Here is a 27,213-nt window from a genome sequence, read left to right as displayed (position 1 = left end):
TACGCCGTTGGCCCATTTATATAATTCGTCCATTAAACATATGAAGACTGCCAAAGGGCCTTGAACTGCCTCCAACCGGAACCATGTTGCAGGGCATCAAATAAAGGCCTGAATATCAAGTTGATTAAAATCTGATAAACTAGACATTTCAGAGTCTTGCTATGTATTTGTATCAACTATTGATATATCACATCAGTAGTCCCTCTCGTAGCCAGGCAGATAGGTGTTCTAGGGAAACGGTATGAAATGCCACAGTATGTTTTAGAAAAGGCAGAAGAATGTGGTCTAGTCATAATAAAGACACCTCAGCCCTCAGACTACTATTTAATGCTCAGAGGGCAGGAATGGTACTACATCTCAAAATATGCAGGGCCAAAATTCACCTTTGAAAAAATAGAGGAAATGTGTGAAATCAAATTAAATATTTTTTTTCTACTTTAATTTCTATTTAGCTCCACATCCAATTCAAACAATTTTCCAACACTTTTATTTCCGTTTTCTTTATTCCCTGATATTGTGTTGCAGAAATGAATATATCTGATAGAAAGTACAATCTTCATGTGATTACCATTGATTGAAATGGCGGCGGCCTCGTTTTTGAGCTATCAAAATACTGAAAAAGACTGCTAAAGAGAATTATTCGTCTGTCTCAGCTGAAAGGTTATAGTTCTTAAGGAGCTGGTCCAAACATCATCCAAACCTCTCATTAAGATCACAGCAATTACAGAAATAAATATATTCATATATACATAGATGTGGAAATAAATGTTTAGGGGAATAAATATGAGAATAAAATATATCCATACAGAAAAAAACAAGAAAAATACAGAAATACAGACATAATTATAATAATACAGCTAATGTACATTGAAAGTTACTTCATTATTTATTGTGTGTGGTTCACTCCATAAGAATAAGCAATGAAAGAGAAAATGCTGGTTAACACTTTGTTGCAATAGAGATCTGCGGACAGTCTAGTTCTGAATGTTCCTCTGGATGGGAGGTTGTTGTTCTCCAGGAGCCAGGAGTCTACAGGTTCAAACAGCAGCAGCCATGAATCCCTGTTGGGATTCAACACCCAAGAATCAAGGAAAGAGTTTGGTTCAAATGGCAGCAGAAACGCACACTGAAAATTAAGCCGCGCTAAACTCAAAGAAAATAATGACTGTATTCTCCATCTTCGTATTCCTGAATTTATGCCCATGTGTAGTTAGGAGCGCTCAGAGAAAGAGGAAGGAATGAAAGGACCGGAATAGCTGCTTAATGCATAGACTACATTCATATGTTCCTTATACGCAGAATAGATTAATCTAATCCTATTTTAAACTGTAAACAAGAAGATAAAAAGCCGTTTCAAAAGTAAAAAGGTAATTACTTAGAAAGATCAAGACTTGTGTTGTTCACTCTCCTCCGGGATGTCCACTCTTCGAGACTGGCCGTCCTCCTCTGGAACAGAGAACAGGTGTGAGCAGAGAGGAACCACAGGTTGTACAGCTTTGCTTTTATGATGCCTCTCTTCCTTATTAGAAGTTCCTTCAGCCGAGTCAATTTGGGGGTACTACTTGAATAGGGTTACATGCTTGTATGTTATAAACACCCTTTATTATCCTCACAGATTTCTGCAAAACCAATTTCAGCATCTTTCAAAAGTGGTCAGATTTGAATCATGTCGTATTAAGGCCCCCCTTCCGAGTAGCCCAGTCTGTTGTGATTTGTCAGCCAACGCCCTCTGTTGCGATTGATTGAAAGTTTTGCACGTGTGTCGAGTTCACACCCCAGGGAAGTTGTAAACAATGTGACTTCTGCACTTCAGCAACTGCAAGTCTGATGTCACGCCGTTACGGAAGTAAAGTTTGCCTCCGACATACCGTCATAACAGTCTAAAGCAAAGGGAAAAGTCGAAAAAAGCATGATATCACCCCTTTAAATTAGGTGAGGTACAGACCAAGCCCCCAGGAACAGTGCATACTTCCGCAATCCACCAGTGCTCAGCGGCCGAGCCTGGTATTGCAGCTGTTTAAGCGGGCTGTGGACGGGTCCCTCGATTCATAGAGCCCAGAAGTAGATATCTCTGTTCACTCCAATACAAGTGGGGAACAGGAATGTGTCTCCGCAAAAAATTACTGGATATCAATCAAAGGCTCATAATTAACTTCATGCCATGTACTAAAATTGTTTTAGTTTTCTCTTTTCAAAACGCCACCTCAAGCGTTTTATTAGCCATTATGTTATTATTTTTTGCTGGAGAAGGAGGGGTTGGCAGCTGAAAGGAGTCGTAGTGAAACAAATGTTGTTTCGGCCCGGCATTCGAGAGGGCCTAGTGCACGGCTCCGTTAACTTCTCGTGTCCAAGGTTTTTTCCTTTTACTTAACATGAAGGACGTCGATGGTTTTAAGGCATTGTGGTGACTTTTTATCACTAAAAGTGTTTGAGTGATAAAGGGATTTTTAGACTGGTTCAGCTGCTGCTCAATGACTCTCACGTTCCTCTGCTTGAGATCACTGCGATTCACCATTTATTGATCCATTTATTCAAAAGATCCAAAGACAAAAAACGGGTGCATTACGGTATCATTTTTATAATATTGTTAATAGCCTAATAAACATTTCAGTTGCGTTAGTATTTCATTTTTATTTGCTTGTTTAGCTGTGTATGGCAGTTAACAATGTTGGTGTATTACAATTATTTATGTGGGTAGGGTACTCCAACCACATTGCTGATCGATATGTTACCATTTATTTGTATATAAATTATTGATTGCAGTAAATAGTTGGAAGGAATCTGTTTCTTAAGCAATAACAGTCTGATATATCCAGTCTGAAGAACAGCACACGTCCTTTTCTTTGAATCAATCCAAATGTGCACCTTTATATACGTTATGTTTCACATCCATTTCTGATTAAAATAATCTGTGGCTTCATCGATAAGCCGGCTTGGTGAGCCGGACGTTGTTCTGAAACGCTCCCTCTACGGCCGTGCTGCCCTAACAACGGCACCCCACTACTGTGATGTATTTTCTGTTGCACCCCAACCACAAAAAAACGAAAGGAATGGCTTGCAAAGCACCAGTTTGATAGTCTTTACCCAACCATGCGTGTGTCCAGGGTCAGCTCCTCTCTGGACTATAATTATGCTAGAATTGGCACATTGCTGATCAGATTTTTGTTAAAAGGAGCATTCCTTTATATATTACTATATGTGTGCTTGTGGTTTAAAGACAAGGCTCCACAGCAACTCTGAAACAATCTTGATTTTGCACCTTTCCTGTCTTTATTGCATTATCAACTACACCGCCTTCAAGGACAACGGCAGCCTCCGACTGGCAGGTCTGAGAGCAGGGCATCCAGCGGTAGACTTAACCCTCACAATTGTAAGATATATCCTCCGCCATCATGTTTTGCCAACCACTAGATTGAGAAAAGCCAAAGGGCTATTCCACTTCGTCTACTATAGTTGTGCTTGTTCTTGTGGTGTTCTCATTACAAATAGAAGATCTTGTAAAGCTGAACCTTACCACAGGGGTTTCCCTCCACAGCATCCAGGAGATTGGCCGTTGAGTTCGCTGTGACAAGACTGGAAACATGCTAAGAAAGACAACGCTTTCCAACTAACATGGGAATCATCATATTTAACAAAACTCATGTGATGTTTCAAATATTGGAAGTAAATTAAAGCATTTATGTCGTCACTACATTCCAGCATTAACAATTTTACATAATGGTCTCAGTGCAGGAGCCGCTAGGCTTAACTTCCACGTTATTGTTTGGATTAATGTTTAGGAGTACATTTGTACTACAAAAATGATTACGTAAATAGTTTAATATATAAGAGCCAATGCGCTTGGAGCAGTATAGTGGCCAATGGTGAAAACGTTTTGATTATCTATTGTTTTTTGATATAAATAATAGTTTATTCTCTACATAATTATTGCGTAAATATATTTACAGACAGAAATGAGAACCAGAAGAGTCATGTCCAGCTTTATGCAGGCAGGACACCAAGACCCCCCCTGACCCCTGCAGACACCGGGACCCAAGTGGTGCTGGGCTTGTATGTTGATATTATTAATTATAATAAAACACGTTCATATGATTCGACTTGAAGGATACGAATGGTGTTTCAGCAGTGTCCTCCGTTTAGACTTTTTCCGCTTAGTCTTTTCTGAGAAGGTTCTGGCAATTTCAAACAGCTTCTTTCTTGTGGCTACACAAGAGAAAAGAGGACAATGGTCAGCACATTTCAAAATGTAAACGGTCCAAAGTCATCATAAAAAGTTGAGGCGCATTACATTTGCCCATGTGTTTGAGTTTGTCCTGGAACAGGGCTTCATCCGATTCCCCGGGGTTGGAAGGACAATGCTCCCCTGGGTAAAAAGAATGAACATGTTGTGAGGAAGTCCCTCAACCTGTCACGGTTCACGGTTTCCCAGAAAGCTTGATTAAGATCTACCTGCAGAATTCTCCAGGCTAGATGAATGATTGGACTTCAACTTCTTTGATTCATACTTCAAGCGATCTACAAAAACAGAAGAGGTGTTAGGAACACTGTTTACCAGTGGTGAGGAGGGAAAGTCACACAATACATTTACATTTAGGGCATTTAGCAGACACTGTTAACCAAAGTGACTTAAAGGACCGAACGGTTAATACACACATTGACACACCGACGGTGGAGTCAACCACGCACGGGGACAGCAAGCTCGTCAGGAGTAGTTAGGCTTAAGTGTCTTGCTCAGGGACACCTCGACAAACGGAGTTAACATGCTCTACCTCCTGAGCTAAGCCGACCCCTAACCAACACACTAACTAACCAACAACCAACACAGCAAAGCATCGACCCCACGGCATGGGATTCACAGCAGAGCCAGAAGATACAACTCAAGGAAACCTTCATGGAGATACCTGCTCCAGATACATCCTGAACCCGATCCGATATTCAAAGTGTATTTATAATTATAAGTGTTATACAATATTTTTCAATAGTAGCGCTATTCGATTATTGTATAATTGAGTTAAATAGGAAGACTCACAGACCAAAGGGATAGCCAACAGGATCTAAAATTGTCATTAACAATAGGCATTTTTACACTGCCAAGCAGGTACGGTCGCAACTTGGCACACCCTGAAATCTTACTGTCTTGCCTGTGTACAACCGAGGAAAATCCGCCTTCGTCAAGGAGCTGGCTTTCTTGGTTCATTGGAGTAGGTGGGACTACGCACCGAGAGTAGACCTCTTTAGAATAATATGCTTACTCTGAATGTTTTTCTATTTATTCAAGCCACTCACATGCACTAATGAGTAGACGACATCTAAGTGTAGGCTATTTAGTGCAAAAACTCCAACATATTCTTTATTTTGCTGGCCACATGTTGTTTATCGTGACAAAAGCCTCGTAAGGAAAGATCCTCTGCGTCTTTCTCGTAGATAACACCAGCTTTCAACGTGTTTGTTAAATACGACTGCATCACCTTCTCTCCCATGATGGTCAACAGTTTGCGGATTTTACCGTCTCTCCAGTTAGAACTAATCATGTTGATATCGCTGCGTTGTTTCTGTTGTAGAGACAAGGCAGCAACACATCTATCCAAGTCCTGGCCCTGGAACCACAAAGCCGTCTAATCGGATTTACATGAAAATTAAACCCCCCCAATATGTGTAGGGTCCGAGGGGGTAAATTGGGGTGCGAAATCAAACGCGCGGACCATGCCGGGGAAAAGCCGGCATAGACGGGCATATTTGGCAGTTTAAAAATGTTAGATAACTGTGCACCCCACTAGCTTCCACTCAGCTGTAGTTTTTAACTCTATAAAACAGAGGTAGGGACGTTAAAAGGCCAAAGCAGTAGAGGCAATAGTAAAGTCAGTTAGGTTTACTGTTTCTCTACTAGCCTGGCTAGTAGGAAAAATAATCCAGATTCACCCTGTTGAAAACATACCTCTTTCCAGAGCAATAAGGAAATCGTGGTTTCGCTGCAACTCCCTCATGAATTCCTCATTCTGCAGGAACATGGCAATGCGCTCATCTTCCAGGTACTGTTTCAGCTTTCCCTCCGGTTCAGTAGCTGCCCCTCTTGACCCTGAGGCACTGCCGGTTCCCCCGGTGGCCGGCGCGGAGCGGGCCCGGGTCGTCTGTTGGCTCTCAGAGGTGACGGGGTTCGGCTGGGATGGCCAGAGGTTAAACGGTCATGGAGAAATATAGAAATACACCTCATGGCTCGCATCAGAGTACCATCACATTTCTTTAACACAACTTGTTCACTTAAGATCAAGCTGGAAAGAGATCCCTGCTTACTTTAATGTGTTCTAGTTGTTGGGGCAAGATGCGTAGGAAGTCTTCTGGGAGGTTCCCTAAAAGCGGAGGATTCCAGTGCCGGTAGCTTCCCACCTGGCAACGAGTAGACGGCTGGGCTTCAAACCTACAAATCATATGAGAAGGGATACAGCCATATCATGTTTGAAGCCAATAGCCAAACAACCCAACAATCACATGAGGAGAAGGGATACAGCTATACCATAAATGAAACCAATAGCCATACCCCCACCCCTTCTCATCCGTTCATTTTATGATGAGATGGCCAGAGGAAGGACTGTGACATGGTACATGCTCAGGACAGTGAGATGGTCCATGTTACACGTTCAGGACAGTGACATGGTACACGTTACATGTTCAGGACAGGGACATGGTGCACGTTACATGTTTAGGACAGTGACATGGTACATGCCAAGGAGAGTGACATTGTACACGTTCAGGACAGTGACAAGGTACACGTTCAGGACAGTGACAAGTTAAACGTTGAGGACAGTGACATGGTACACGTTGAGGACAGTGACATGGTACACGTTGAGGACAGTGACATGGTACACGTGGAGGACAGTGACATGGTACCCGTTAAAGACAGTGACATGGCACACCTTCAGGACAGTGACATGGTACAAGTTCAGGACAGTGGCATGGTACACCTTCAGGACAGTGACATGGTACTGTGGTAGAAATTCATGATTATATTCTATGGTAAACTATGATTATTATTAGGCCTGTATATCTAATGGTAGAAAACATTTAAGGTGTCTCTGGATTCTGATCCAGAGCTTGGAGTCTGAGGTTAGAAAATATGGTGGTACCCCAAATAGGAGCAGGAAGCTACGGGGCTGAGGCGTACTGACCTCACCCTAGTGTCTTGGGCTATCTTTGTTGACCATTTGCTGACCATTCAGGTTAAGACGGATTTATGACTGAATGGAGGCGGACACCTCAAGGAGAAACTGCTCTGTTTGTGTGTATAAAAAGACGCTGGAGTTTGTGAACCGCCAGTGACTTTGCAAACCCACTCGGCTGTTATCGTTGTTGTTGTTTTTAACGATAAAGTCTATTGTCAATACTTGCTACGGACCCCTCGGTTTCTTTTACTCTCTCTTAAATTAAATTAGTCGAAGTGTTTTATATCTTGGTTAAAATCTAGCACAGTACAAGTTCAGGACAGTGACATGTTACATGTGCCATGTAACTGTCCTGAACATTTACCATGTCACTGTCATTGACATGGGTAGCTGGGCCCAGGAGGTCAAACCTCATCCATTCGGGTTATAAGATATGGATATAATCCTGTTAACCGGTAGGTTAAACCAAAAATCAAATTAATGCAAACTAAAATACATAATTTTAATTTTCACGCTCACACACAACGGTAAATAAAAAGCATTAAAAAGCTGTATAAAAAAAATAAAAAATAAAAAGCTATATGCCACTCCAAAAGTGTATACCTTGGGGGAGGAGCCTGTGGATACTTCCTGTCATGTGCGTGCAGGTCGTATGTTGGAGGAGAGTAGCCGGGGGGCGGTTCCTCGTCTGAACTGTCAGGCTCCAAAGTTCTCTCCAGAATCTAGATAGAGCACATCATTACAATACTTAACATTTGTCACAAGTACATTAATTCAAATTCCCCAACAGTGTTCAGGGCTCCAACTAAAAAAGGTTAAAGTTAAACGTCCCTGTTGAGTTAACTTATCTCATTAGTCCACTTGTAACCTTTGAGTAAAATAACTCATATACATCATCATGTGTGTTCTACATCTTCATAGAATTTAATATCCACTATATATCCTAGAATGCATCAAACAATCTTTCATGGAATACCATTGGGAAAAAAATCAATTATTAATTGGGGATTTGAACCATTTACCTCCATAACCTCAGGCAACGCTCTACCATTTGAGTACAGAGAGACTTGTTTCAATAGGGGAGATGAAAACATATTTTAGAAGAATATCCCAAAACATTCACCATCACTAACTGATATAAATGTTTGAAGCAACAATGTAATAAAGAATCAGAGAAGAAAGTTGAGACCTGCATGGTAGGATATGACCAGGAACCTTCCAGCTGGGAGGCAAGTGCTCTCTACTTACTGAGCTATCAACAGACATGCATGTTTCAGGTTGTCCCTGGCACTTACACATTATGTTGACCAATGGGCCACATAATCCAAGTAGAAAACAGGGTTCATGGAATTGTGTGGAAAATAGAGGGACTAGTTCAATTAGACTTAGTTTGGTTAGAATTGGTTTATTGGCCTGGGAGGAGATGAACATTTAAATTTCTTCAGTTATATAAAAACTGTGGAATATGTAGTGAGGAAGAGGACAATGGTCCCCATGGAGAGGTGGTAGGCCATGACAAGCTGCATCATTTGAAACTAAGGTTGTGTGAGGATGGGTTAAACGGGACCTGAGAATTAGCCTTTTCAACTAGAAACCTGGACCCGTTGGTTGCACTAGAGACGGCTTGATTGGTCCCCATTTTCAGATTTTTACGTTTTGGGCTGATCTCAATCAAGCTGGACATTTTGGCAAGAAGTGAGCCAGGAGAACATGACTAAAGAAGGGTTCAAATTAGGAGGAGCGTTTGGGAGCTATGGCTTCTTCATCCAACACGGCGGCATAATATCTTTGTAGCCGCCAGACCGTTTAGAAACTCTTGATACATTTTCCTAATCAAGCTAACATGCCAATTTCCCTTTCAAAGTGGCGTTTGCGTCCCTGGAGGCCATACAATGACGGATTACTGCATGGGCAAAGTGGGCACATGTTCAGGGCCCTGGCCAAGTGGGGGGCCCTTGATATATATATTTAATTATTTTCTTAATTATTTATTTTATCAAAAAAAAAATCCAATGGCCAAGACTTTGGTCATAAAAGGATTGGAATGTCTTTGATTTGCAAAATAAATACATCATTATAAAAGATGAATAACGGGACGTGACGTCAATGTCGTAGTGCTTGGTCAACATTCAATTTCCCAGTCACAATGGAAAAACGTGTGCTAAGCGGGTCTGCATAGCGTAAACGAAAGAAAGAAAAATGCACTGAAGTAGGGCTGGGCGATATGGGCCAAAATGAATATCTCGATATTTTTTTACTATATCTCGATACACGATATATATCTCGATATATTTTTTGAATCTCCTCTAGAGCACATCATAAATGCTCGATTCAACCATGTCTGGCATAATGTTAGGTCAGTAATAATTCTAGTATTACTGAAACATAAGTCTGCATGTAGATTACATGAAACATATTGTTTAAACTCATTAGTGCTTTCTATTGGAACAATTTAGAACTTGCACATAAGAAAAGGAAAATCACAGCAAGTTAGATTTACCAACACAGCATTTATTCAAACCGTTAATTATTTATTAAGTTTGAATAATAATTATACACTGCCAGACGAAGGATCCAGTGCTATTCTTTTTCAAAACCAAATCCTCCGTTTCCATCCTTTTTTCTCTCTCTGGCTGTTCTCACTCACCGGTCGGAGGTACACACCCCTACAGCAGCGCGCCTTCCAGACTACGTCACACACGCGCGTCCATGAGAATCTCGTGGACTCGCAATGGGCGGGGGGAGTGAGTGTGTTTAGAGAGCCACAGGAAAGAGCGAGAGAAGGGAACGCTGTGCGTTAAACAAACCCCGAGAAGCCCAATCCCTATGAGCTCCCCACGCTCCGGCCATCCGGAGGCGCACAGAGCTTTTGGCCGTGATATTATATAAACAATTATATTATATTATATATTATTATATATAGAGCTCCGGGAGTCGCAAACGGCAACAATCACTTTCTCCTCCATGCTGCAGTTCACCCCGGATTGCACTGCACCGAGTTTGACGGTTGAACGCTGGTTGGCTGTTACGTTACACATGTCACTCAGTGGCCACGCTGTTGAACGCTGATTGGCTGTCATCACGCGAAATTCGCATCAAAGTTTAAATATTAATATTTCAACTTCGCCCGAAACGTGTCCATACGTTCACTTTGTATGAGATCTTGTCGCCCAGTCGCGTGAAAGCACAATGAGTATGCCGGCGGCGGCAAAAATAAACATTGCGTGCTAATTTGTATTCGATGTTCGCGACAAGGGCATTTTATACATCCCCGTGAGAACATCTCGCGATACATCGCATACATTCGATATATCGCCCAGCCCTACACTGAAGTACTGCCCTTGTACAACAAATGAAGAGTTTAGATGCAAAAGCCTCCAAGTCTGTCAGACTACTTTTTTTCTAAACCACCTTTTTTATCAGGCTTCTATGCTCAAGTTCTGTCATTTAATTTTAAAGGCAATCATCAGGTTATTAGTTAATGAATAAAATATTTTTTATTCAGAAATGACACTTTTTTTTAAATGGGGAAAGCTAACACAATCAATAAGAAATTATACATTTCTAACGCCCGGATTCCACCGCACGCGTTACGGCCGCGTTACGGCTGCGGCACGGAGCGGCTGCGACTCTGCCCTGCTTGCATTTCCACCGGGCGCGTTACGGCAGCGCAACGCTGCCTTGCGAGCCAGCCGTATTCACGCGAGATCACGAGATCACGCGATAATCCTAAACCTAATGTACTCAACTTCCACTCCCAAAACGACTGCAATTAAATGCCACGCTTTGTCCTTCCGGCCATTGCCCTTAAAAAAAGGATGATTTGGTACATAAATGACTTCATGTTGCTGAACTTCGACAATGAGTCTCTCGTCGTCCATGTTGCCGACCCTCTGTGACCCTTTGATTGATTGACTGCTGACCTGGTGCCATCGGTCATGACGTAATAATGTTGATGTGAAGTTGTGATAGGCTACATGAGCATGAGTATTGTGTTTTATTTTGAAAATTGACCGGATGCTCTATGGCTTTTACTTTTTCACTTCCTGCCCTGCTCGATCTGCTCTGTTGAAATTGACGCAGTTGAGCAACAGCTTGCGGCAAAAATAGAAATGCTACGGAATGATAGCGCTGCGTCACCGCGAGCCGCTCCTGGGACGCTGCTGAGACGTTCCGCAGCCGCGCTCGGTGGAAATGGTTGATTAGATTGATTAGAGTGGAACCCATCTACTGCGGTGACCGCGGCCAAGACGTGCCGCAGCCGTAACGCTGCCAGTGGAATCAGGCCTTAAGGGGGTTTGGGATGTGTAGATGGGGAGGGTAAATATCCATGTTCCAGACAAATTTTCGAATGAAACCTGCAGTCATGTACTAATCCCATTCCTCTGCAGACACTAAAAAAGGCAAAAGGCCCAAATATATAATACTACTACTACTACTACCTCTTCTAATAATAATAACGAAACAGTCACAAAGCATAACTTCAACGGCGCAAAATGCCAACACATTTATTTGAACAATAACAGAAGTCAAATGCATTCAAAATATCTGCAGTACACAAAAATATACTAAATTATGATATATGAGGTAGAAATGAATATAAATGCAAAATTAAAAAAAAAATTAAAAAACATTTTCGAACAATATAAAAAAAATAATGGAAAAAAGTGAAAAGTGGTCAAGTCGATTCATTTCTGATTTTTGGGCATCAGATTAAACTGTAAAAAAGTTAATTACATTACAAGAGGCTGACAAGAGGTAATGTAACGTGGAACTCATGTCATAAAATGACCATTAGATTCAGTGTAGTGTGTGAACAGTGCAAAATTTTCTGATAAAAACTCAGGTATAAAACACGCATTAGATTCAAATATTATAGAATAAAGATTGAAAGAACAGTGCAAAATGTTCTGATATAAACTCTTGTGCAAACACAATATCAGATTAATATAGTAGTAAAATCAAGTATGCGAGAACGTGCAAATTGTTCCGATATTATAAACTCTTGTACAAAAACAATATAAGATGAAAATAGTATAGTGACAAATCAAGTATGTAAGAACAGTGCAAAATGTTCTGATAAAAACAGATGAAAACTTATTTTCTGATAAATACAATAAAAAGGTTGCATGCCATGCACTAGGTGTGGTGTTATAAGCCGTTAAAAGTCGTTTTGGAAATCTGCCCCATATGACATCACAGCTGGCGTGTCCACCTAGATGTATGACGGATAGATGAGCAATGTTTGCTACAGTCCACTGTGTAGGCTGGTAAACTGATCTATCCAGCACACATCTAGGTGGACATGACCACCTGTGATGTCATAAGGGTCAGATTTCCCAAACAGCTTGTAACGGCTAATCACACCACACCTGGTGGCATGTCATGTGACCTTTAAGAAGGCATTCATTCATCCTCAAGGTCTTGTTCTATGTCCTTCTCACCTGAACGGCTCTTGGCACTCCCAACTCACGCAGAAGCTTCAAAACATCAGTCTTTTTGGCTTCCTTGACGCAGTTCACATCAGGAAGAGGAGCCGGCTTGAACTGAGACCACTTCTTACCTCGCTTCAGGACAGAGTGCTGACAAAATTCTCCAGCAAACAAAGGCTTGAATCCAAGTTTGTCACCACAGATTTTCAGCACTCTTGCTTCGCTAATCTTGAAAGATCTCTGCAATGCTGTAAATGTGGCTGCTTCTTTTTTTAAATCGTAGCACTGCCAATCTTTTCCATATTGATGGACATTGCCATGCTTCCGCAGAATGCTGACATATTCCTCTGGCAACAGAATCGTTGGCTGCTTTCTGATGTCCTGCTCCACTCTTCCAAAAACCCGGTCTGCTGGAAGAAAACTGTGCCCTCTTATCGGAAAAAAATATTGAATGTCAAGCTGAGGGTAAAGCTGGGATCTCAGCGCAAACAGCAAGAACATTGATGTTTTTGTTCTGACCATAGCAGGATTCAGAGAAAAGTCGGAGGCTCTGAAACTGGAACAGATCTTCTTGGGCCACTTTGGTGAAGAAATGCTGCAAGGCTGAGGCGATGGTGTTGCTGTCTTTTGAATTCTCAGATTCCATCCAGGTGTAAAGATTGATATCATGCCGGCTCTGGGGTCCTCCGCGGCCACGGTGACAAACTACCCCGAACACATACAAATAAAGTTGCCAGGAGTAGTATGTACTTGGGAAGCAGCAGGTTCTCCATCACATCAAAACAGATGGTGAACGAGTCTGCCACATCATTTTAAGAATGATAAACTTGACGGGCACGGCGATGGTGGAGTGTGTACATGAGCAGCTTGTCTCGTTTCTCTTCTGGACTGGAGTCAGGGTTGTTGATGGCAATCCTGTGTTTCACACAGGTCGAACAGACATCCTTGGCAGGCTGGCCAAAAGCCAGGTTGAAATCGTACATGAAGATGGAATAGTACAGAGAATAAGACACTTGTCTTTGATCTGTTCTAAGAACATCCGGTGCATCTGAGAGACACTCACTCACTGGGGAGGAACTTCCTCCCAGGTGCACCACGTCGAGCATAGAGACTGGCTCTGCAACTGAATGATTGGATGTGGTCTCTTATCACTTGCTTCTTTTCCCTGGAACCACCACAATTCTCTGAGCGCGCTTTGCCGTGCTCAAGCCAGTACTTGGCAACATTCTGGACTCTATCCTTCTTCACACCTGAAATGAAAATAAAAAGGAGAACGTAAATGTCTGACACAGAGCTGGGAAAGAATCATGCTTGGAATTAAAAAAAGATAACATATTTTTTTAATTCCAAGCATGATTCTTTACATTATGTATTCTCTCTCTCTCTCTCTCTGCAGTGAAATATCTTAAATTAGAATCATGCACAAATACCATGCACTTGGAACATTGTTATGTTGTGATGAAGTACAAGATAAATTCCCATTGGAGTAATTCTCTGAAGTAACTGGACTGACCCAATAATAATAACGATGTTAAACGATGTAATGTAATAACGATTTCATAGTTATTACTAGAATTATTATTATTATATACTTATAACGATTTTATTAGAAAATCGTTGTACTTACAGAAAATGCTCAGGAAGGAAGCCTGGCAGACGGGAACTTTGGTTTTATTTACCTTCAAAACCGAGAACTTGATGGAAACATCCCTCTGCCTTCTCTTCTGTTCATCCTCGACTTGAGGTCTCCTCCATTTGCACGGCGTCGCATCCATATGCAAAAGAATTATGGAGTCTTGTGTCACTTTGTCATCGGTTGAATACAGCTGTCCCTTGATGTGGGCCAAGTCTGTTGGGGTCAATGTTACAGCAGCGCATGACGCATTCTTATGGCTGCAAGCTATGCTGGCGACGGAGCCCTCCCCACTATAACGGCTTTTCTTCGCCATAGAACGAGCAGAACTAACGGGAAGACGTCGCTTTTTTCGGCCGTTAGCTGTCACAAGGACAGGTTTGTCCATTTCGTTGAAATCCATGACCATCAAAATCCAAATCGAATCGCTAAAGAATATATATTTAAAAGTACTTTGTTGTTGATATAGACAGCTGTCAAAAAAGCCGGATCCTCAGCGCGCCGCCATTTTGAAGTCACATGATTCCATGTTGCGCTGTGATTGGTTCTCGGAACGTAGAGGCTTTTGTTGACAAAGGGAAGTGGTGTTTAGAGGGTTTTGCCTACAAATGGAGATTTCAGACCAGGAACAGAGTGGTATATAGCGGGTTTTGACACGAAATGATTTGATTAACGTATACTACGTGTGGAGAGCATTCAAACAATGTCTTTATCTCATTTTTGACGGAGTTGGCGTTTAGAGGCTTTTGCATCTGAACTCTTCAAATACTGTCCATTTTTTAACTCGTTGAAGGAAGTCTGCTTTTAAAGTCATGATATTAACCTGACAGATTCCATGTTCTGTCGTTAAGACGAGCGGCTGGCACTATGCGGGATCGGGCTCTCTCTCTCTCTCTCTCTCTCTCTCTCTCTCTCTCTCTCTCTCTCTCTCTCTCTCTCTCTCTCTCTCTCTCTCTCTCTCTCTCTCTCTCTCTCTCTCTCTCTCTCTCTCTCTCTCTCTCTCTCTCTCTCTCTCTCTCTCTCTCTCTCTCTCTCTCTCTCTCTCTCTCTCTCTCTCTCTCTCTCTCAGTGTGTGTGTATTTACATGTTGGGAGGGGTCCATGGCTGGTTTGTGTCCATGGCCCGTGGTCATGTTAATCCGTCCTTGAGGCCATACAGTTGGAGTTTCAGAACTGTTTTGATACCGTTTATTCATGATGAGATTGGGAATCTACTCGAGTTGTACTGGTTTTAATTATGCAATTGGCTGGGAGGAGATGTGAAAAGCTGTTCTTGGATAAGTCTTTGTGTGCTTGAGAAGATGCATCATTTGACACCATATTATAGGTGATTATTTTAATTATAGAGATGTTGCAACTTTGACCCATTGGTGGCACAAGAGAATTGGGCTAATTGGTTTCTCTCTCAGATTTGGCTGTTGGGGACTGTGTGGCGGAATAATAATGATGAAACTGGCAACAACAAAAGGTGCCTAGCAACTTCAGTGCTTGACACGAATCAGATTTTGTGCACCCATTACGTTCAAATTGAATTAGATACCACCACAACTCTTCAAAAAGCACTCCAATGAATCACAGGCATTGGGTTAAGGGTGCTAGAATCTTGTCTGTCCATGCCACAAAGGAATGTTTCTATGATGGTCCAGAAAAGAATTATCCATAATAAAAAATAATCGCAATGAATGATTTCAATCGCATTATTAGGCCAAATAATCACAATTATAATTGTTGTTATAATTGTGCAGCCCTAGGTTCCAGTACAGTATGAGAGGAAGACAGGAGATATTCCACTGACCTCAGGAGAAATGCTGTCCTCTGAGTCGGAGCTGTCATCTGAACAGTTCCCATCAATGCTCATTTGGAGAAGCTGGTCAATGGTGGCATCCACTGCCCCATTGTTAGAACGGAGCACACACTCAATGACCTCGTATTCCATGGTAGGGAACATGGTCTTGAAATCCATCATGGCCTGGTTGAATTCCAGCCGGCGGATTTGCCGGTTGGGCCTGCTGTTGTTGAGCTGGCCTGAGGTCGGGCCGCCGCCTCCATCAGGTCCTCCATTCCTGGAGCCTCCATTGCTGTTGCGTCTGAACAAGCTGGTCATTTCCGGGTCCTCAGCAGCTCTTCCTCTACCGTTGACTGGACTGTTCCACTCTTCTGGATTTTCCTTGCAGTTGCGGGTATCCTACCAGTTTACTAATCAAACATGGCTTTTCTATCTCAAGTACAATTTGTTGGTTGAATGAATCCAATTCACGTTGCCATCCAAGCACGTACAGAAATGTCCACTCTTTGTGCTGGTTAACGTCTGTGTGTGGTTAATCCCAAGGCAGCTCTCACAATGAGCTGTTTAAAGATGATTCCAAACTGTTGGCCCTCATAGCTGCATCAGATCAACACCTGAGGAAGAGAAAAGAGAGACGATAACTGTTAGCAAAAGGTAGGACAATAATATGTATTTAGACACCACGGCACATGGTTCCAATGGCGTTTGTTCTGATCAGTTGTGTTTCAGAAATTCAAAAGTTGATGTTGATTATTTAATATTTTAACATTTTATATATTTTGACCAACAAAAGGGTCAGAATGGTTGGGACACTTAATACCTGAGACTCAACGACTCTCAGCACCTTCTATAACAATGGGTTATTTTATTCTTGACTCATTTTGGGCAAGAATAAAGCTAAAAGCGCCTATCATAGATTCAGTCCATCCATGGAATTGTAATCTTAAAATTGACAGATAATGTATTGGGACTTCAAGGCGGAATTGTTGTGCCCTGAGCAACAGGGGGCCACAGGGGGCTACAGCTGACTCATAGTCCATAGCTTTAAGTGAGCCAACCCACCACCTCTCCGGCTCCGCCATACAGGCCGCGTTTGGGCCCTGCATTGTTTGACAGTATAAAAGATAAGAGCTGTTTGGTGAGCATCTGCTAACAGAAGCAGACAACCATTTGTTGGTTGGACTCTTAAAAGTATGTGAGGGGAGACACCAATGGATTTCATTAGACATGGAAGAGCTTTGATAAACAAGAAACCCTCAAACAACTTGCATATTAAAACGACAGAAGGGTTCACTAAAGCAATTCAAATTTGAAATTATGTTTCTAGGTGAAAGATAATTACAATTACTCGGCTAGAGCTGAACAGATAAGAGAAAATGGCATAAACTCAAACTTTTGAATCTTAGTACAATATATATGGCTGATTATACTGTCTTCAGTTAAAGGCCCACTATGCAACTTCGGGCATTTCTTCGCTGTTTTCTTGGTTTTGGCACGCACATTTCTCTACACAGCGCCCCCTACAGCTTCGTAGTAGATATTTTACAACACTGTCGTAACAACTCTTTGACGACCCTTCCCCATGCACTTCTACGGAGCCATGTGCATTTGTTTTCAAAGAAGCCGGCGAATGCGTGGAGCCATGTCCGAAGTAGATGTTCATAAAGTGTAGGCAAGGTTATACATTTTTAAAATGGTGTATTTGTATTGCAATAAACATAAATCCATCCTTTTTTATAGTTGACGGGGAGAATTTATATCCTACTAAATTATAATTGTTTTATCTTAGGTTGAACAGAACAATCAGTGTAAGAGTGTTGGCCAACATAATAATTGGCCGGGGATTCAGTCTGTATCTGGGAGACGAGACAGACGAACAGCAAAACACCCATGGAAACAAAGGTGTTTATATGGTTGCAACCAAGCAAGCAAGAAACATACAGGGCTCACAACAAAACGGTAGAGAAAACAATTTTTACAGGGCTCACAACAAAATGGTTGAGCAAACACATTTGTACAGAGACTATCAACATCAAGAATACCACGAAGACAAAGTTCACCCAAGGGTACTTTCAATTTCAAAAGCAACACGGCCAAGTCGGCGTCTGATTTGCAGTCTTCTTTTTCTTTCAGTTCACGCTATTCCTGAAAAGCTTGCCCAACGTTTACTCGTGTCTGGCCTCTCTGTCTCCCTTTTCTCTTCTTCTGTTCCTCCGACATTGGGTTTCTCCGTCTCTTTTTAGTCGGCTGATCTATGATGAATGTAACAATCCCTTATGCCGCGTTTCCACTGCAGGGTGCGGAACGGATCGGATCGCAAAGGTGCGGTAGGGAGGGGGCGGTATAGCCCAGCTCAGTTCCGAGGTCGCGTTTCCACTGCCGACAGTACCCTTGGTGGTAGGCCGGATGTCGATCGCCGCGGCAGCTACGTAAACATCGTAAACAACGTCTTTCTCCCCAAGAATGCAGACGAACGTCTCCACCTCCTTGTTCGCCCAAGCAAGCGTTTTACGCGACATGTTAATTGTAAAGAATAATACCTCGAGGCTACTGTTTGTTTGTTTTTATCCCTGCGTCACCTGGAAGTGATGATTCTGTCGACCAATCAACGGAGGGGGTGTGTAGCTAGAATTTCCCGGGACCCTTTCAGGCGTCTCGTCTCGTTTTCGGTACCCCAACGGAGGAGTCCCGAGAATGAGGCCGGCAAAGTCCGGGTCACGCCCACTTTTGGCGGTGGAAACGCGACCCGATCCGCACCTTTGCGATCCGATCCGTTCCGCACCCTGCAGTGGAAACGCGCCATTAGTTACTTGTGTTTATATCGAGCCGGTTCCGTGTTTGGGGGTCTGTGCCGTAAAGCAATTCGTTACTTCGCGAGACCCGAGACTCCCGCGAGAGTGGGCGGCGGGTCGCCGGCAGAAACATATTCCTTTTCTCCGCCAAGATGCACAAGGGGGAGTCGAAACAACGAACAATCTAACAAAAATGTATAATAGAACCATCGCAATGACTCTTAGCCTGTTATAGTAAGGTAAATCAAGCCAAAAAAGTTGCATAGTTCCCCTTTCACTCGTGTCTGATCTCTTTTCTGGTCCATTCTTCTTTTGTTCCACCGACAGTCGCCTCTTGGGTCCCTTATCAGTCGATTGATCCATGATGAATGCAACAATTGCCTCGCAACTGGCTGTTTATATCTAGCCGGTGCCATGTTTGGGTGTGTGTCTGTGCCGTAAAGCATTTTCGAAACTACAATCTGACTACATTTTCGAGGCGCGATTGGATACTTCCGCTGCGTCACATCCGGATTGTGTCGGTCCGAACAGAGCAAGTTGCATATGCGCTTTTTCCTTGGAGAGGTGACATGGGGCAATGACACACCCACCAAACGACCCAGAAATGGTTACAGAACCATCAGAATAACTCTCCAACCAGCATAATTAATGTAATGTTGGCTAAAAAAGTTGCATAGTGGGCCTTTAAAGAACATAATTAAAGACTTCAGGCAGCTTCACGCCAGTGTTGCAAGACAATAATATTATAATAATATAATAATATCAAAAGTAAACAACAGCAACGAGCCAACGGAAAACAAAGTAACTAACGCCAGCAAGGATCAATGTAGAAAAACTAACTTGGAAATGATCAGGGAGAACGCAAAAGATGATCCTCAATCCAGAGAAGCTAAACAACTAATATAAGGTACCTAGAAGAGAATGGGTCACTGTCGCCTGTTGCTGCACCTGAGCAGCCTCCACACACAACCCCCGGACAGAGGACCAGGATGGCTGGGGCCATGACAACTGTTTGATTTCATGCAGTAGTTCTCATGGATGGTTAACCCTGGTTTTTCCCACATGCCATCGCAGCATCAGAACGGAAACTGAACTGATTTAAATCTTAAAGTGTAAATTAACCCCAGTCAGATTAAATCCAACATTGAGATGACGAAGTAAAGAAAATCTTTTGGGCTAATAGTTCTAGGAATGGTAAATGGTAAATGGTCTGCATTTATATAGCGCTTTATCTGTAACCAGTGGCCACCCAAAGCGCTTTACAATATTGCCACACAATCACCCATTCATACACACATTCATACACCGACAGCGGAGTCAGCCATGCAAGGCGACAGCCAGCTCGTCGGGAGCAGTTAGGGTTAGGTGCCTTGCTCAGGGACACCTCGACACACGCTAGGAGGAGCCGGGGATCGAACTAGCAACCTTGCGGTTACCAGCCAACCCGCTCTACCTCCTGAGCAAGTGCCGCCGCCCTCAGGAAGGAGGAAGAAAAAAAAAAATCACGTACAGTCGTTGTGTATGAGCTTTAAAATTAGCAATGTTATGAAAAATTGCCCTCTCTGTGGTGTAAAGTTTAAGTGTCCGAGAAGCCTTGCACTCCTTCGGACGCAAACGTCACCGCTGATGTTGTGGTGGGAATTCCCGGGCCCATGTCCATCATAAACTGACCAAACTGGCTAGAATAAAAAGTCAGCCGAACTTCTAACAATTATGGTCATATATTTGGGTAATAACGCTGGAATAACGGTGCAATAACATACAAACAATAACCATACAACATACAATAGAATAATCCATAAAACAAATAAACAATGATCGGAGCAGCCCCAAGATGGGAGTTCCCTTTCTCTCCAAGAGGTCGGCAAAGGAGAAGTCCCTTGCATGGGAAATCAACCTGTGTCGCTCAAAGAGCTTCACAAACTTAAGTCAGACGCATTGTCTAATGCGAGGACTTCTTATACTGTGGCACAGGTTTTAGAAATGCTAAGATCAGCTCTGCTCAACACATGATGTGTGATGGAAAAATCTATAATGTTGTTTCCCCTTCAACATGCAAGCTGTCTTATATTTATTGAATTGTCTAGCCACTCTGCCTGTTCCTAGATTTATCTAACGTTAACATTGGTGCCTGGGGTATACCGGGCATGAGGGAGCAGAGATCCCCTTATGCATTATTCTCCTTGATGAGAATACAGGAACCTTTTTACTCAGGTAAACATTATTTGATTTGATTGACAATTTTCATGTGGGGTCTCATAGTCCAACTTCTCAGTTGGACCCTTTGACCCTTGACCACCCCACGGATGTCAGCGAAAAGGCACAATCAACAAATGGCAGTTGCAGAAACAGAATGTGAAAATATAATTTTTTCACATTACAATGTCCCTTTCTTGTGACGTTAAAGAGCACACTTTTAAAGAACTTCAACGTCATGAGGTCTCCGACTTCACCGGGCTCAGAGTGGGACGTTCAAAACTGGTCTGCTTAGAGACAGGCAAAAATATAAATTAGTAACAGTGGCAAAAAGGCATAGGTCATGTTGACGATCATAAGACATATAGCCAACATTATAATAAAAAAAGAATATTGTGGGTTTACTAACCCTTTATCGAAACACATTTGGCGTTGTAAAACGCCATTTCCTTTTGGTTATTGTTCACTGAAAGCTTTTCAAATTATTCCACAGGCACTTATGTTTACATCGGTTTGTCTGAAGAACTTAAATACAATAATCGCCCATTAGTGGGATGCCTGACTTTACAGTCACTTTCCAATACCTGAAACAATCCTATTTTTTTTTAAATATATATATATATACATATATACACCTACATATTTTTTATATGACACGTCGGCAGCGCCACGTTACCCAAATTGATTCAAGCCAATTCCTCAATAGCTAAATACATGTGCAGGCTACGGCTGGATACAATGACAGGCCACACCGTATCTGCTGGTCCCACCGTTTGGTCACAGCAGCCCACCATGAAACAGCTGGCCGCATGCATGTTGACCTGTGCTTTAAACCAAGGCCACAACATCCGTTCACTATGTCACACGGACAGGATCCATATAGAGCTTCTCTTGATAAAAGCCAACATCAATCTCCCACAGTCCCTGAGCAGCGGAGTACATTGAGTAGATGGCTGAACACAAGGCCGCATCCTCTGATCCTAAACAACCATCCGCCACTCATGGACACATCTTTGTTTAACATAAAACCTAATCCAGTGATTTGATAATAGCTCGACCCTTCTTTTCCCAATACTATTTCCAAACAGAGTTCCACCTAATCAAAGCCCTGCGTAGGGTCCTCCCGTAGCTCCCTACCCAGCCTAAGGGTCCCTGCGCCCCGCATCCTGCTTCAAGGGGCACCGCCGCCGGGGACCTCATCGCCATCTCTGCAACTACTTTCCAATACCAGTTCGGAATATTTGGAAATCACACAGATAAGTCAAGCAGGGGTCCATATTAAAAAGACGCAATTTGACTTAGATGATACACTGCAAAACAAACTTTTCAATGCACTTGATTCTGGGCCAACGCCATGCTGAAAGGAGAGAGGATTGTTCAATTGTGAACTCACCCTTTACCCATCCATTCCCGAAAAACCTTCCTGACATTTAAGTTCACAAAAAACAAAGCATAGCTGCAGCTCCGTGTAGGCTACTGTAACGAGGTCTTGGCTGGAACGTTCAGAAAGCTTCATCCGGGGGGTTGGAGTGGGAGGGATCAAATCCACGCAAACCTTTGCGTTGTCATTTTGCGTATACTGGCCTTGCTCGACTCGGGTCCCCTCGGTTTGACTCGGCTCCTCTCGGCTCGAATCGGGTCCCCCCGGCTCGGATCGGGTCCAACCGGTTCGACTCGGGTCCCCTCGGCAACCCGGTGTTCTGCCAATCTCTGCTCCCTAATGTACCCCTGGAATCTCCAATAAAGACTTTATACTGTATCGAAATATGCTCCCCGTATTCTTACAGTTGTACATGAATTGAGTGGTGTTAAAAAGGTAATGTGGACAACAAAACCTTTTTCAGTAGTGTGGTCCCATTAGAGACCACATGAGTCTTACTGCACCACTTAAGCCTTAAGCCTGGTGATGTAACAATCAAGGCCTATTTCCAGAGGTGAATGGGTTTGTTTGTCTTTCCTTTGCATATTAATGTGACATAGCTTATTCTGGTTTGTAGTGTCATTCTAATGTCACAGCCCATTGAGCCCAAAGAATATAATTTGAATGTTTGAGCCTTAAATAAACTACATAATTGGCAAACTTGTAATTTCTCTAGTAAAAAGAAATCCTTTAGGATTTACAAACTTTGCTATTTTCTTTCATGTTTCAGTTGTTCCAGTTGTCAACTTAATTTATTAAATAGTTTTAACAATATTTTTAACAATTTGAATAACTCAAAATAATAACTAAATCTTAAATTAACGATAATAACCCTAGTGGGAGTGGGAGTATGTTGCTTGATTTGGCAGGGGACGTCACATAAATTGGAAGCGTCCATCTACACGATTACGATTACAGAAGATGTAAATGTGTTCCTATCCCTAGCTCTTGGGATTAACACAGTTAATCAGTCCCTCCAGGTTTTCGCAGGCCTTTTTTGAGATTGTTGCGGCCTAAAATGCCTGATGTTGCATGTACTTTTCCAAAAAGTTGCGATGAAAGTTGCAGTGTTTTTTAGGTTTTTAAGATAAGATAAGATACAACTTTATTAATCCCCCGTAGGAGAAATTTGTTTGTTGCAAAAACAGCCCAGCAGCAGTGGAAGGACACAGGATAAAATGACAATGCAATAAATACAAAGTGCTAATGCATAAGTAGACGCTTATAGTTAAAATAGGGCTGAAGTCAGAGGTGTAGATGGTAAAGAGGAAGAGTGAAAGTACTGTTCCTTGGGGTGCGCCAGTGTTGCTCATCACCACATCTGACAGGCTGCTCTGCAGCCGCACGTATTGTGGCCTGCTGGAAAGGTAGTCACCAATCCAGGCCACCATGTCGGGATGTACCTGCATTGCTGAGAGCTTCTTCTCAAGCAGGGGAGGCTGGATTGTATTGAACGCACTGGAGAAGTCGAAGAACATGACTCTCACTGAGCTCCTTCTAACAGCTGACTGGCCGTATTGGTAGGTGTCGCGGTCTGGGGCATAGTTATCATCATAGCTTATTACTCCACAACGTTCCACAGGCTTCGGCATGGAAGCCTGGATGGAAAAGGTGTTCAAGTGAACTGGGGGAACAGTACGTAGGCCGGGGCAAAAGGGTTTTGTGCCATACAATTCACGGGGATGAACGGGTTAGATAGCTGCTAAGCGGTGTAACGATGGTCAAGCATCAGGGAGACGGAGGCGGAACTGTTGAATTTTCTTTCCTGTATTTTCCTTTGGAAAATAAATCAAATCATTGCCATCAGAAATCGGTGTACATATACAGCATCAGATCAAAAGCAACAGCTTTTCTGCTGATTACTAGTGACAGAAAATACATACAAAACATTTAACTTCCCATGAATGGGCATAACTATAGTCCAAGTGCAGTTACAGCACTTTATTAAAACCTATTTACATTATGGAGCCATACCTTTGGAAAATAAATCAAATCATTGCCATCAGAAATCGGTGTACATATACAGCATCTGCACAAGCAAGAAAGAGAGTAATATTACTTTCAATGTATGAACGTGGCTAGCGGAGTTTACGGCTAGCCATGTTAGCCTTAGCATGTAGAAACCCAAGGTCATTAATAAAGTCATCACAAGTATTAATAAACTTTCTCTAAAACATGTAAACTACAGTACGATCGTAACAGTGAATGGAAAATAACATAACACATGGGATACATCGAAGTTATCAACTTAAACATGAATTCACTTTAAGAAAACTGATATTGCTTTACATAGCGAACCTACCAGATCAAAAGCAACGGCTTTTCTGATCGAGTAGGAACGCAGTAGATTTCCACGCAGCACAGAACTAAACACGGCAGATCTGCAGTACACCATATGGCCACGGGTGGCTCCCATTCACACTTATTAACCACGGCAGTTTTATTTTGGCGAGAATCATATATAATAATACACTACATTTTTAACTCTGTTACAGCGGCATGTAGGGCAAACGTTTGAGCAGGCTATTTTCCGAACCGTAAGGTAAAGCTGCTTTTTTTTTCTTTCTTTTTTTTTTTCTTTTTTTTTCTCCTCCTTGTGAGCGATTTACTGTTGTACTTTTCCTCCCACCTTATTTGACAGATCAGAGTCGAGTTTAGTTTCTCGTTTTTCCACGTAAGTGTGATTTTTGTTTCTTGTGTTTTGTTAAGTTTTCCTCACCTGCCTTTTGAGGGTTTCATAGCAATGGTTTGATCACTTGTTTTGACGAGAGGACAGGCAGACCAAAATAACCATTGTTTGGACCGTTCGCCTTTCTACATCCGAGTCCTCTTTCTAGAGCCCGCCTGACATGTAGTGGCAATCCATCTCATTCTTCATCCTCTGTGCCACTTGTTGGAGTCAACTAACAGTGTTTGCAACGCGAGCGAAAAGACAAGACAATGTTCCTTCATTTGAAAATGTTTACTTGAAAGTCTTCAAAATAAAATACACGTCTTCAAACGGTATAATGCACGTCTTACGCACGGTCAAAAGACGCTTCAAAGTTGCTTGTAAGGGTCTATAGAACAATTTTGGTCGACGGGCCGGTAAAATTTTTTATTGATGGCTCCAAACCCACCACCAGCCGTGATATAAAATGGTAGCTGTTATTACTCTTAATCTGATTATCTGATTTGAACATACTAAGTATGTATTGATTCAGGATCAGGAGTACCACCTGATTTCTGATATATCATATGACCGATGTAACCCATATTTTGTCCAGTATCACTTCAAAAATAGGCAAAAAAATCATAGGCCTGGGGATGTAAAGCAGGTGTTTCTATTTAATAATCAATCATAAACAGTTACACACACAGTCTAGATAATAACTCTGTTCCAGTTATTTCACACACTTACACTTGCACAGACGTGTATACCTCAGGGTTTCTTTCATGCACTTGCACCGATAGCTTGTAGACCTAATTGAACAAATGCATTTACAACTGCACTTCACATCTGGATTCAATACATCTTTGGCGAGGGGCAGCGCGGTCCAAATGAAAGCAGCTTGCCGTCCTCTTCCTTCCATCCATGATCAGTGGGGTTCGGAGCAGGGATCAGGGACCTGAATGAAAAATGCAATTAATTGATTAATAATGTATTAATTTATTAGAAATGTTCATACAATATATTTACAAAATACACAAATACAGATACATACCGTTGGGCTGTCGTCCAGATGCTTGCTTGGAAGCCACTCGTTTTGTAATGTTGATCCAAAATTATCACTCGTTAGGGGAATTCTCTCCACATCCCTAGTCTTCTGTGAGAATGGCCTCATTCAGAGAAGAATAACAATCTAATTTGAGTCATTGGAATACTGCCACCACCTCTTTCATCCTTGGTGATGTTTGGAATAGAGCGGAGACGATGATTGCAAATTCCTCTATGAAGAATGTAATTTTGTGCATCAACTTGCAGCAGGATTGCTCAGCCTTGAACTTAAAGGAAGATGTGCTCTCTGATCCAGAAAATGCATGGAATACAGCCAAGGATTTTGCATGTAGTCATGCCGAGGTTTGTGGCGATTGTGTTGAGGGATATCATTTTGGTTGTCTTTCCAGCTTAAAGGAGATACAGATTTCTGCAGTCACATTCACAGCCTTGATGTGATCAGTGTGACTCAGAAGGATTACAATCACAGCTGTGTCTCCGGTATACACCTAACCAAGTGTTGATGTTCCGAGGGCAACGGAGGAGATGTACTAAGACACGAGTGTCAGGTGTCTCATGGAGTCTCATGTTTGCATTAACTCATTGGTGGACTGTTGCCAACAAGTTGGACTTGATCAGCTGATGTAGACATCCTTGTCATCTGGGAACTGTACATCTTATGGCACGGTGAACGAACCGCCTCCTCCAAAACAGGACACGCGATTTCAAGGGAAAAAGCCAAAAAGGCACGTTTATTCCAAACATAACACATAAGGTCTCTTACTGAAAAACACAAAAGAACAAAAAACCTGGGAGGAGTCACATCACTCAAGAGGACCGGTCTTGAGAGAGCCCTGAATGAGTGGAGAAGTAAGCTATTTCTGCCCTGCTTCTCCACCTGCTTCTCAGGTGCTCCGCATCTCCTTAATTGGTAGCAGCTCCAATGTCCTTAATGGCGCCATCTGGGGGAAATGGGTGGTTGACTTCCTCTACAACCCCTCCCAAGGGCTTACAGAGTGGCAATCCGGTGGTAATCCGGAGCCGGGTTGCCACAATCCGTTAACAATTTATTTGAAAGGAATGAGAACATCACCTTCTTGT

The 27,213-nt window shown here is 42.4% G+C and overlaps 2 protein-coding genes and 1 long non-coding RNA gene across 3 annotated transcripts in view; 1 reads left to right on the top strand and 2 right to left on the bottom strand.

The window, feature by feature from the left end:
- zgc:123278 (uncharacterized protein LOC641569 homolog) overlaps nucleotides 1-21,846 on the top strand; it is a 169,742-nt gene extending 147,896 nt beyond the window's left edge. The window contains exon 4 of the transcript XR_009529708.1: nucleotides 21,834-21,846. The gene's annotated coding sequence lies outside the window, so the exon portion shown is untranslated. The remainder of the gene's footprint in view (nucleotides 1-21,833) is intronic.
- cuedc1b (CUE domain containing 1b) lies at nucleotides 472-22,551 on the bottom strand. The gene is made up of 11 exons (XM_060075564.1): nucleotides 22,389-22,551; nucleotides 16,017-16,621; nucleotides 7,761-7,879; nucleotides 6,292-6,415; nucleotides 5,936-6,158; nucleotides 4,450-4,515; nucleotides 4,289-4,363; nucleotides 4,110-4,203; nucleotides 3,515-3,573; nucleotides 1,376-1,446; nucleotides 472-1,061 (listed from the first exon to the last, which is right to left on the bottom strand). The coding sequence occupies exons 2-10, from the start codon at nucleotides 16,323-16,325 to the stop codon at nucleotides 1,385-1,387; spliced, it is 1,131 nt and encodes a 376-aa protein (XP_059931547.1). The 5' UTR covers nucleotides 16,326-16,621; nucleotides 22,389-22,551; the 3' UTR covers nucleotides 472-1,061; nucleotides 1,376-1,384.
- On the bottom strand, nucleotides 12,854-15,180 carry LOC132474717 (uncharacterized). The gene is made up of 3 exons (XR_009529709.1): nucleotides 14,217-15,180; nucleotides 13,647-13,839; nucleotides 12,854-13,606 (listed from the first exon to the last, which is right to left on the bottom strand). It is a non-coding gene; the product is annotated as an uncharacterized LOC132474717 (long non-coding RNA).
- Nucleotides 22,552-27,213: the final 4,662 nt, after the last annotated feature.

Source organism: Gadus macrocephalus, chromosome 16, assembly GCF_031168955.1.
Source record: "Gadus macrocephalus chromosome 16, ASM3116895v1".
NCBI classification, from domain to species: Eukaryota; Metazoa; Chordata; class Actinopteri; order Gadiformes; family Gadidae; genus Gadus; species Gadus macrocephalus.
Note: the sequence above shows the minus strand (reverse complement) of the source record. Positions and strands in the feature narration are given on the sequence as shown.

Bases quoted from the DNA above. Each gene is read 5' to 3' on its own strand.
- cuedc1b (XM_060075564.1), bottom strand. From the start codon at position 16,325: ATGACCAGCTTGTTCAGACGCAACAGCAATGGAGGCTCCAGGAATGGA. The intron at 7,880-16,016 runs GTCAGTGGAATA...TGCTCTATCTAG, and splicing joins AGGACAGCATTTCTCCTGAG to ATTCTGGAGAGAACTTTGGA. The intron at 4,364-4,449 runs GTAGATCTTAAT...CTTTTTACCCAG, and splicing joins TAGCCTGGAGAATTCTGCAG to GGGAGCATTGTCCTTCCAAC.